Here is a 12601-nt window from a genome sequence, read left to right as displayed (position 1 = left end):
AAGATTACATTAATCTCTAGGTCAGTGTGTCACACATCACTTACAGTAAATGTGCTTTAGGACAAATTAAAAGTGAGAATATTTTCAAGCAAAACTATATTCACATCACAAAATATTATAAGAAAGAAATTACCACTTCTGAATCAATACATGATTCTCTGTCATCAGCACTGGTGCTATTCAAAGTTGGTTCCCATAGCTGAAAGTAAAACAAACGTGGATTTAAAACTGTAGCACTTACATTTGACAGACAATTAAACTGATTGATTTTTAAAAGTGTTATTGTGATTATAATTGCTAACATTATGATTATCAAGATAGACCAGACATCTAGGCAGCATGACAATATTTATGTCAAAGTGGTAGTTTGGCACACATCTCAAAAATATATTGTATCCTCAGCTATTTAAAAATAGGAGTTTGTATTGCAATTAATATTTTGTTCAGCTCTGCAAAGAACCTACAAATTTAGAACATGGCAAATGTTACACTCACCACTGTGTCAGCTGAATTGAATTCTACAAAGCTTCTGCTTGTAATGACCACCTCTGAGTCTGAATCAGACTTCTCTGAGTTTGGTTCCTGAGCTGTGAAATAAAACATCAGACATAATAACACTAAAATGTAGAAATACTAGATTAATGCAAGAAAGCTAGTCTTGTATGGCCATTTATTTCACAATCACTTACAATGGGTAAGAAAATCTTCAACTGGACAAATGTACACTGTAATGCGCTGGTATGCCTTTCCCAATGCCTCCTTATAGCATTTCACAGTGAAGGGCTTTTCTGTTCCTGGTATATTTATCATCTTTGCACCATCAGGGTAGAGAAGAAAGTAGGCTCTGCTTTGCAAATTTTGGTTGAAGTCTTTCATTTTTTGTACAGCAGCTTTGTGCAACTGCTCTGCATCTAGCTCTGGTTTCACAACAAGCAGTAGAGATGTTCCTCTGACAGGTCTGAGCTCTCCATCTATCAGTCTCATAAGAGCAACTGAAATCTAAAGAACAAATATGAAGGCTACTATTAAAAGGTTCACTGACTCAGTGCAAATAAATGACAGAATGAACTATAACTAGGTAGGCCTGTCACAATAACAGAATTTGCTAAATGATATATTGTCCCAGAAATTGTTCTGATAAATTATGTTACTGTCGTTGTTATTTTGAGACCAATTCTCTACTAATCTAGTAATGAAATGCCATACTAATACAAGTACACCCTTTCAAAAGCAATACACCTTTATTTCTCAAGAATATTTAGCATTATTATTGGAGTGTGAAGAAGATATTTTAAATATTCTAAATAAAAAACATAAATCAACAAAAAACAATAACAACAGTGACTCTCAGTCATCCAGTCTTTTTCGTAGACAGAGAAACAAACAAGGAAAACAAATGTGCATGCAAATGGCGATATATTGAAGCCAGCAAAATAAAGTTAATTTTTATATATTGTACAATTTACTGATTTATAGAACTGTCACTGTCATGTGCGATATACCTGTTAAAAAATGTATTAGATACCTCGGAATCCAAATTTGTAAGAATCTTAAAGAACGCCAAGAAAAAAACTTTAAACCCAAAATACAAAAGACAAAAAATATACTTAATATGTGGCTTCAAAGAGATCTCTCCTTGATAGACAGAGTCCTTTTAAGTAAAGCAGACGGTATCTCGAGATTTGTTTACCCTATTCTTTCTCTTTTTATCCAACAATCTACATGCAAATAAATAAATAGTGCTTTAATTAACTTTATTTGGAAAAATAAATGCCATCGTTTAAAAAAAGAGATCTTAGCTGGTCCTAGAGGTTTTGGTGGCTTGGAGATCCTAGACTTTATAGATGTGAATTACACTTTTAAACTGAAATCGTTAAAATAATTTTTGAAAGCTCCAGAGTCCTTTTGGTATTTTATACCGCAGAATGTCTTTAGGAAAATGGGAGGAATACAATTTCTACTACAATGTAATTACGATCCATCCAAATTATCGCAAAAATTATCAAAATTTCATCAACAGTCTCTCACAGCAGCAAAATTAAGCTTTGTCCATAACTTCTCCCCTCACAAAAGCATAATTTGGAACAATAAATACATAACTAGGAAAAATAAATCATTATATTTACAAAACTGGATTGACAGGAATATAATTATTCTCGCAGACCTACAAAATGATGAAGGTAAAATTCTAAATTATGAGGAATTCCTTAAATCTAAAACCTTTCCTATCACAAATAAAGAATATCAATTGGTAATAAACGCTATTCCTAATGGAATTCTTCAATTGATGAAGTGTCACTTTGAGAGGCCAGAAGTACAAGAGAAGGATATCTCCCTTCTTGTTGACGGTATAGATATTAGAAATAATAAGTGCATTAATAAACACATAAGAAACTACTTCTATAGTAAAAGGAAAATAACCCCAAGAGGGAAATTTGTTTGGAACTCCCATTTTTCGGACATTCAATGGAAAACAGCGTGGCTCCTTCCCTATACATTTGCAATCTCAAACAAAGTAAAAGAAGTCCAATATAACATTTTACATCATATTTACCCCACCAACCAACTTATATCCAAATGTGTAGACATTGATAGCAGATGTGTATTTTGTAAACATGACGAAGAGACCATCATACATTTGTTTTATGAATGTGAACATACTTTAAGTTTCTGGAAAAAATTTGAAGAATTTTTTGACATACAAACTAATAATGTAATTAAATTAGAAGCTAAAGATATCTTACTTTATTACGAAAACCAAAATTACAAAATTCAACAACTGGTCAACTTAATGGTTCTTATTGCTAAGTTTCACATTCAGAAGGCAACATTCTCCAAATCCTGTCCATCCTTAGTTCCCTTCAAAGTTGACTTGAAAATGTATTTTGAGACAATACAATTGGTTAATAACAAAAAATGTAATACCACTGTCAACTTCATAAAATAAATGTTTATGGATATCTGAATGTATTGCCTTCCTTTTATTATTTAGTGTAATTGTTAAGGTCACGAACTACTTGCACTTTATTGAGCTTTTTTTGTGAAGAGAATAATTTTATATTTTTTGGACTATGATGATGCCTATGTATGTTTGTGTTTTATATTATTGAATGATGTCTGCCATTTATTTTAATGTTATTGTACGTTTCTGGAATTGAAATAAAGTTTCATAAAAAAAATTAAAAAAAGACGTTCAGACTGGTTTTCTCAGCGCAGGTTGACATCATTTGCACAGGAAGGTTAGATTTCTACCGTCGGACTCTTTGGGAGACGATGTGTAAAATTCCCACAGATAATGATAAGGATCATCACGTGACGGCGCTGACGCTGCGACTGCAACGTCTCTCTTCACCTGTCAAGGCTGATTTATGGTTCCGCGTAGGCTACGCGGCGACGCGCACCATACGGTACGCACGCCGCGTACTATACGCCGTAGGCTCCGCGTTGGTGTAACGCGGACCCATAAATCAGCCTTCATTCGTAAAGACTGCACTGGGCTCGTCGAGTATTTTAAATGTGCGCGCCGCCCGCTGGTGAAACAAGAAGGATTATTCCGTAATAATTGGACCTAAACAGTGAAGCTAAAACTCAAATTCCAGTTCATGATCTGCAGAATGAACAAGTTCACGTTCAAGCTCTTTATTTGTAAATATGTTGCGTTCAGTTCAACGTTCTCACAGAAATGAACGAGTTCAATGAACACGTTCACGAACACTGCCCACAACGTACAAACCTTATCCATTTACATGTGATTAGACCTATATCTCTGTCTTTTTCTTCCTTTAGATGGTAGGCTACAGGTAGGCTACAGGATACTAAAAAATAATATGATTCACGTATTATTCCACTGTGAGAAATTAGGACTTCCCAGTCAAATGGGTTGCAGTAGTGTTTTTGCTCTCATAGTCCATACTCTGTGGAACTGTCCATTCAATATACACCGATGAAATTTTTTTTTTTTATCTAAAATATCATCCACGTGAAAGATTCTAGAAATTAAAGATTTATTTATTTATTTGCCTAGCTTTATTTGAAGTGCTCAAATCAAATTGAGCAACGATGCTCTTGAACGCAACTGACCCTCTCCAAGCGCAGCCCCGCCCCTTGTTGCCTAGCAACCGCCCAAGAAGATTTCTTTTACCACCAAAAGCGAGTCACATAGTTAAACATACCAGGCAGATAACTGGCAACTAAAAGTGTATCGATAGAGGTAAGTTGATAGCCTACCAATTTTCTCTTTCACTTTCTGCCATGACAACGACCCCCTCAGCTCATGCATTTGTCATGAGACCTGCTAATTAAACCTGTACTTATTTTCATCTGAGAGATCGACACGGGGGAAGGAGTCCGTTGTAAGTTTAACTGACGTTTACTAACTTTATTTCACGATGTAGTTTAGTGAAGAAGATGTAACTTAAATGACTTTGGTTTTTCCCATAGTAAAAGCATAAAAGGTCCCACCTGGAAGAGGTGGAGGGATGGCAAACATTAAACCCCACACAGCCTCATCCAAGACTGGACAAGGGAGTCACCCAGGTGAGCTGATACAGTATTCTGCTAATAGTAAAGAGTAAACGTACCCTAAAAGTCCTCCACCGAATGTAAAACTATGTATTTTCACAAGAAGTACAAGTAAAATGTTCTTCTAGACTCTTACTGTCTTAATATCTGGTGGAGAAAGCTCAAAATGAGAGGAAGAGTTTCAAAAAAAAACAAACTTGAGTGTGTTTTTAACTTTGATCCTGGAATCGGTACTGGAGTTGTCAAAGAAAATTAGGGAGGATGGTGGATTTTATGATATGGGGACAGATAATTTGTGCTGATTACAAATAATATAATATATTACAAATAATAGCAGTGACCAAAACACCTGCAGAAATACTGCAGGAATGACATAGCAGCAGTTAAATGCAGCCTTCTGTAAGCTTTAAATATCCACTGGACTTACATCAAATACATCAAAACACTACAATAAAAAACAGTTTTCTGAACTTATCAATATGACTCTGTCCTTCACAGGATAAGTAAAATGGATCACTGCAAAAACAGTATTCACAATATTCTTAACAAGAATATTTGTCTTATTTCTAGTTCTCATTTTGAGCTTTCTCCATATTAAGACAGTAAGAGTCTAGAAGAACAGTTTACTTGTACTTCTTGTGAAAATACATAGTTTTACATTCGGTGGAGGACTTTTAGGCAGTACTGGAGTTGAGGGGGGATGAGGGGGGATGGCATCCCCCCTGAAATAAAAACGGTCCAAATCATCCCCCCTGTAAAACTGCCATCCCCCCTTTCCATCCCTTATGTCATTTCATCAATGAATGTGGTTTTACTGCTATTTCAACATTTAGTCATCACCAGAAAAATAACACCAGAAAAATAACTTATTTGACAATTTTCAACTGTTTCATGTAAATTTTCACTTGAAATAAGTAGGAAAATCTGCCAGTGGGACAAGATTTATCTTCTTATTCCAAGCAAAAAAATCTTGTTCCACTGGCAGATTTTTCTACTTATTTCAAGTGAAAATCTACTTGAAACAGGTGAAAATTGTTGTTTTTTCCAGTGATGAGTCTTATTTTACTAAAATGAGACATTTTAACTAGAAATAAGACAAATATTCTTGTTAAGAATATTGTGAATACTGTTTTTGCAGTGATCCATTTTACTTATCCCCAGTGCTGTATTGTTTTTGTGGGGTGTGGGTTCAATAACAACACCGTTACTTGAAGATGCAGGCAGGTTTATGTAGCAGTTGTCCTCCAAAGCAGTTCGTCCTGCCTGTAACTGCTTTGGAGGACAATTGCTACATAAACCTGCCTGCATCTCCAAGTAACGGTGTTGTTATTGAACCCACACCACACAAAAACAATACAGCACTGACCAAAACACCTGCAGAAATACTGCAGGAATGACATAGCAGCAGTTAAATGCAGCCTTCTGTAAGCTTTAAATATCCACTGGGCTTACATCAAATACATCAAAACACAACAATAAAAAACACTTTTCTGAACTTATCAATATGACTCTGTCCTTCACAGGATAGTTCTTTATTTTCTGTAATGCAATTTTAAAAAAAACAGAAATGTCAAACATTCTGGATTCATTACAAATCAACTGAAATATTGCAAGCCTTTTATTATTTTAATATTGCTGATTATGGTTTACAGTTTAAAGAAGAATATTCAAATTTTTTGAGATAGGATTTTTGAGTTTTCTTAAGCTGTAAGCCATGATCAGCAATATTAAAATAATAAAAGGCTTGCAATGTTTCAGTTGATTTGTAATGAATCCAGAATGTATGACATTTTTGTTTCTGTAATTGCATTACAGAAAATCACAATATTCTAATGTTCTGTGACAGTCCTGTATGTGTTATTCATTACTACTGTGGCTTTTGCTTTTTTGTACCTTTTTCTCTCTGTCAAGATGTAGGAGCGCTTCAAGCTGTCTGCTCTGGTGGTCCCTCACCATGTGTCAACAAGTTTATGTACCATATCAATGAGATAAAGAAGTTACAAATATGCCAGCAGGTAAGCAAATGTCATATGAGATCACATTTGTGACGGCTATTATCACAAATATCCTTTTACTGTATGTCTAAAAGGCAATTACATAAAAAAAGAATGTTTTTGTCCACCTTGCATCAGTCTGGAGAATATCAGCCACCAGCAGATCTGTACATTGAAGGCATAGGAATTCCTGCCAAAGGTCAACAAACTTTGTTTCAGTTTCAATTTCTATGGTGTTCTAATGTACTGTATTTTCTCATGTTTTCTTTAATCCTTCATAAGTAATACCAAAGATCAAGAGCATCAGTGTCTAGATTTCACTGAATTTACCTCTCACTGGCTCATATCTTATATCTCAACACCTTTTTACATGTCACAAAATCTTTACTTATGCTAATAATATATAAAGCATATGTTTACCTACACTTTGCACTTGATTTAATTTTATTCAAATGACTTCACAAATCTAACACTTATGTTTTATTTTAATTGACCTGAAAGTTATCGTACAATACAAAGTGCCAGTTGTGCTAATCTTCCTCCTCTAGATCATTGTCCATTACAGAAAAAGGTAAATGATGTCTTAACCGAAACTGTGCATTTGGTTGAGTGTTTGGAGGCCGATCGGCAGCATGTAATGCACGCTCTCGACAAAGAGAAGAAAGGAAAAATATTGCTGGAAAGCGAGCTTGAGAATCTTTCACTGTTGAAGCAAAAAGCTATCCAGAAAGGTCAGTTACTTCAAGGCTTCACATCATCACAGATCTTCATGTCTTTAAAGTACACTGGAAAAAATAAACCTAAGCGCATGTAAATATAACATATTTAAATCTGTGATATTAACAATTAAAAATGAAGTTTGTTGCTTTACGTGAATACATCTAGTTTTGAACTTAATCTGAATTTGTTCAAAAAACAAGACATTGTGCATTTTTTCCTTAACCAGCAGTATTTATGTGAATCCCAGGCAATCTTTTCATTTACACACAAACAACAAGCAATGATCTTGTTGTATTTACCTTTCCTTTAACAATTTTAATCTATTGGGCAGATTGAACGTTTAAATGAAACATGCTTTATTTGTTTAAGTAGAACAACCACAGTAAAAAATATCTTGCTTGATCTACTTTAAAAAAATTAAGGCGACTTTTTCGCATGAGATTTTTTTTGTTTTTTTTCATGTTTCTTTATTGGGTAGTCGATGTAATGCATATTACACAATAAACATTTTTTCAAGTATTCGACAGAATACCTCGTTTTATATTTTACCACACACACACACAAAACAAAAACAAAAACAAAAAAAAGTAAAATAAATAAGGACACAAAACTTAACATAACAAACACCCTGCATGAGATTTTTATGTAGATCAAGAAAATAAACTACTTAATTTTTAGTATGTACAAAATCCATTTGCAAGTAAAGTCAACTTAATTTTGATAAATAAAGTAAATTTAATTTTGATAAATTAAGTCAACTTAATTTTGGTAAATAAAGTCAATTTAATTTTGATAAATAAAGTCAACTTAACACAATTGAGTTGACTGCACTTGCTAAATGTATTATTTACATACAAAAAATTAAGTAATTTATACAAAGACTAGTCTTTCTTGATCTACATAAAAATCTCATGCAAAAAGTTGACTTATTTTTTTTAAGTAGATCAAGCACAATATTTGTATCAGTGTAGTTTGATGATATTCGGAAACCTAATAAATAAACTTCTTCATTTTTGACCATTGTCTTCTTTTTTAGAGCATGAGGCTTCCAGTAAAGAAATCGAGGAATTGAAGTTGCAGCTTAAACTGGAAAAACAGAAATTTGAGCAGGTCCAAGAGAAATTGTCATCCGCTGAGGTGTTCAATCAGCACTTAAAGGAAGACATGGGATTTGCCCTAAAAGAAGTATGCATTGCAAGAAAAAACCTGGAAATCCAGAAAGATCAGCTAAATCAAATTAATATGGCACAAACCGAGGTAAGTTCTTGTCTAATTAATTGTACCACCAAGGTTTGATTTGTAACATGGTAACATGTGACAAACCGTTAAGGCAATTTTCTTGAAATGATCTTGCTAACATTTCATAGCTGTTGAGTGTGTTGTGAACATAGTCTGTTTATAAAGTAACAAAATACAGTTGATCAGATTTGGTAATATTCTAAAATGAAACCACACAAAATGTATGTGCTTTTGATAGTACACCAGAACGTAACTGATAAGTGGTAAAGGCTGGTAAATCAATGGAAACGGCTGGAAGAACATCTCCAAAGAGCATCATTATGTCCTTCTGAATACAGTTGCAAATTTAATTCAGAAGTTAAGGGTCCACAGGATTGCAGCTTATCTCCCTGGACATGGAAAAAGAAGAAAACTGATGGCAGCACATTTAGATTTGATGACACATTCATTTTGTTGTAAAAAGCAACTCTTCCAGTTGAGACTGTTACCAAAAGTGAAGCCATACTTATCTTATAATGATTTGAAAGAGTGATGCATGCTTTTATCACTGCATGATTGGATTATTATAATTATTTGTTGTGGATTTAGATCAGACATCTCTTTCTTCACTTGGGGCAAAATGCTGCTGCTCAGGTCTTAAGTGAGAACATCATGCCAATATTGACATCACTGGCTTCCTGTTCGCTAGAGTATAGATTTTGAGATTTTACTGATTGTTGTTAAGGTTTTCCATGGATTTCTGTGAGCTTTTACATGTTCATACTCCTGTCAGAGCACTGAGATCCTCAAGTTACATGGTCCTTGATCCAGATCCAGACTTAAATGTAGAGGTGACTGTGCTTTTTCAGTCCCTGGTCCCATTCTTTGGACAAGTTTACCACAACAAATTAGTGCTGTTAAAAATGTTACTTCATTCAAATCTTTCACCGAGACTAATTTCTACTCATTGGCTGACAATTCAAGCTGAACATTGACATTTGGTGATTAAAAAAAGAAAATATTATGTTATTATTTTACAGTATTACAGTATATTATGTTTTCTCGGTCTGTTTTGTATGTTGTATGTTATTTAATTTTGACCTTTAACCAATTTGGTTGTTTTTAAATGTTTTGAATAAGTAAATTTGACCTTCACTTTGACCTTGTAAGTCAAGCGACAGTTCATACAACTGTTGAACAAAGCGGCCAGAAAGTCTTCCAAGCAGATTCAAGGTGAACCCAAAGGTCAAGGGACATTAGTGTCTCACCACCTTATGCTGTTTGAGATAAATTAAAGGACCATTAAAAAGCCTTAAAATGCTTATTGACAAGCCACAAAGCTTTTAGGAGAAGTTGCTTTGGTCAGATGAGACAAAATTGGGGATTTTTGGGTAAGCCACATCAGCTCAACATTCAGAGAAACCCATATAAAGCATTAATTTTTCATTTTATTCTTTATTTCATTCAAAAAATAAAACAAACAATTCAATACAAATACAAATGTTCATAAATTGTGAATGAAAGAAGAAGAATCTTATCTAATCTTCCCCTTTTTCCATGAAATAAATTAACAAATAACATAAATAAAAAAAAAACAACAACAACTAAGTAAATAAAAAAATAAAATAAAATTACCGCCGTCTATGGGTATGTCAATCAAACTTAACTAACATATTTCATTATAATTATTTTTGACAAGTTGCATTTAGTGTGTAAATGTTCATCATGCTTTCAGAGTCTGTTAGAGGTATTGCAATGTAGCTATGACAGATTATTGAATATTTAGAGTATAATTGTGTTTTGTATGGAAGACTCCTTTATACATACAGTATAGGTTTGAAGAAGTAGAAGAAAACACTTAATCCATCACGTTACATGTTTTGTAGGCCAGTGAAGTTTTATCAAAAGCACAAAAGGATGCGCTGCTAGCTCAGAAGGAGTTAGAAGAGAAGAAACTTGATGTCAGAAAGGAGAAGAAGTTAATGGAGCGTGAACTACGAGCTAAGAAGAATCAGCTCGGAAAGCACTGGTGAGTATTTTTTTTAGAAAACATAAAAACAAATGGGTTCACCACTTAAGTTATGCAACTGAAATCCATCCATCCATCCATCCATCCATCCATCCATCCATCCATCCATCCATCCATCCATCCATCCATCCATCCATCCATCCATCCATCCATCCATCCATCCATCCATCCATCCATCCATCCATCCTTCTTTGATTTGAAGTAGTCATTTTATTTTTTCAATTAACCAAAGGGCCCCGTTAAGAAATTAAATATGACATAGACAACAAAACGCGTGACGTCCCCATATATGTATGCCAGATCTTAGGAGGTTAATTCAATGAATTCAATCAATTCAATTAATTTTGGAAACAAAAATTGTAATCATTGGTAAACAGTAACATCAAGAGTATTGTTAGACTATTTCTTACTGACTTTGAAGTACTCTGCTTTTGTCCAATTTAAACGAGAATGTTAAAATTTCCACAATTAACTTCAACTTTGACCCATGACTTCAGCACCCACACCCTGGGTGAAAACAATGGGGGAAAAAATAGGGGATAAAAATAAAAAAAAATAATATTAACTTAAATGTCAGCTGAAAGAAAAATGACTGGCTAACGTAGTGAAAGCTAGAGCTTCTCAACTAATCCTTTTAAGTATTTTTGGCCAGAAAAAGCCAGAATGATATTAATATCACATAAATACAAAACTTAATGTTACGCACAAATAGGAGGAAGGAATCATTCACCATTCACAAGTGGAAATGATGGCTGAAGTGCATGTGTCTTTCAGAAATCAAGACAGAATATGTGGCAATATGTAGATTTTCTTTTTTTGATACATTTTTTTTTGTGATCATTGGGAGCCAGAATTACAATGTAAATCTCAATGAAATCTAAAGCATTTGTTTCAAGCAGAGTGCTTAATGAAAATGCATTCAATGAGGTTTTGATTTTTGGATAATAAACTAATAATTATTTGTCTTTCTAACCACATGTTATTGTCAATCATTCTATAACTTGCAATTTTTATTCACATACTTTTTATGTTTGAACTCTACCAGATTAACAAAACAATCATGTGAAAAGCATACAACAAAAGATTTGAATAGAAGTTCTGTATCAGAGCACAAACCAAGGTTCTGTATGTTGAAGTGCACGTAACCATAGCAACAATACTTCTCATTGACGCAGACAAGGCAATTCTTCTCTCTGTAAGAGAACTAACCATCTATTAAAATAACTAGAAGCAACTATGACAATTCTTTGCATTCAGATGCCCTGATATACATAAATGATGGGTCATTGCTTTTGCTTTTTGTCAGTAATATTTAAAATCAAATAAATACATTTACTAAGGGTTTGACACCAGGTTCTTGAAAAGGTAAAAAAATGTCTTCTTTTTCCCCTCTTCTTTCTGTCTCCAGGGAAGATTTGAACCAGTTGAGGAAAGATGAGAAACGTGATCTTAGTGAGTTAAAAACTGCTGAAGAGCTCATTGATTCAACAGAAAAAGAGTGTGCAATCTTAACTCGGGAAATCCGTAAAAAAGAGACGCTCCAGGACATTGAAGAAAAAAGGGTAACTCATGCCGTTCATATACATGAAAGTTTTTGAAAAGGAAAATTTCATTGTTACATATTTTCTCCTTTTATTCAGATTTCCATGCTGAAACAGACAATTGAGAATACAAGACAAAAGAGTAGGCAACTCCTCTCCGTGCTTGAAGACCTTGAATTTAAGACAGTAAGGAATGGCACAAAAGTGTTCTTGATGGTTTCATCATCATGGACAAGCAGATATAATGCATCTACAATAATACGTCCAAGCTCTTGTTGAAGCTGTGCAGTAATGTCTGAAGTCATATCACCTTAAGGTGTTTTGGACATGTGTTTCCATACTGTATGTAATGTAATCCACAGAAATGTGATGAGGAAGCAGAAGTGTCCCGCTTAAAGGAGCAACTCCAGTTAAAAAATGAAGCTTTTGCAGCTCTCCATAAAGAAAACATTGACATGGAACATATTATAAAGGGCTACAGGATGAACATTTCTGAGAGGTACAATGTCACAATCAAAACAGATGTGAAATATGAATTACCAGTACTCGAGTTGTAAAAAAAAATCAGGGGGGGTGGT

The 12601-nt window shown here is 34.0% G+C and overlaps 1 protein-coding gene across 1 annotated transcript; it reads left to right on the top strand.

Annotated features, from left to right (window-relative positions):
- Positions 1–4443: 4443 nt before the first annotated feature.
- Positions 4444–9279, top strand: LOC133418967 (coiled-coil domain-containing protein 178-like). Its single transcript, XM_061707934.1, has 6 exons — positions 4444–4536; positions 6439–6565; positions 6611–6714; positions 7064–7246; positions 8272–8492; positions 9247–9279. The coding sequence occupies exons 1-6, from the start codon at positions 4479–4481 to the stop codon at positions 9277–9279; spliced, it is 726 nt and encodes a 241-aa protein (XP_061563918.1). The 5' UTR covers positions 4444–4478.
- The last annotated feature ends 3322 nt before the right edge of the window (positions 9280–12601 follow it).

The sequence above is a fragment of the Cololabis saira genome, chromosome 2 (assembly GCF_033807715.1).
Source record: "Cololabis saira isolate AMF1-May2022 chromosome 2, fColSai1.1, whole genome shotgun sequence".
Lineage (NCBI taxonomy): Eukaryota > Metazoa > Chordata > Actinopteri > Beloniformes > Belonidae > Cololabis > Cololabis saira.
Note: the sequence above shows the minus strand (reverse complement) of the source record. Positions and strands in the feature narration are given on the sequence as shown.

Excerpts from the sequence above, each read along its gene's own strand:
- LOC133418967 (XM_061707934.1), top strand. The coding sequence starts at position 4,479 with ATGGCAAACATTAAACCCCACACAGCCTCATCCAAGACTGGACAAGGG. Across the intron at positions 4,537-6,438 it reads TGGACAAGGGAGTCACCCAG|GAGCGCTTCAAGCTGTCTGC; the intron begins GTGAGCTGATAC and ends GTCAAGATGTAG. Across the intron at positions 6,566-6,610 it reads TGTCATATGAGATCACATTT|GCAATTACATAAAAAAAGAA; the intron begins GTGACGGCTATT and ends TATGTCTAAAAG.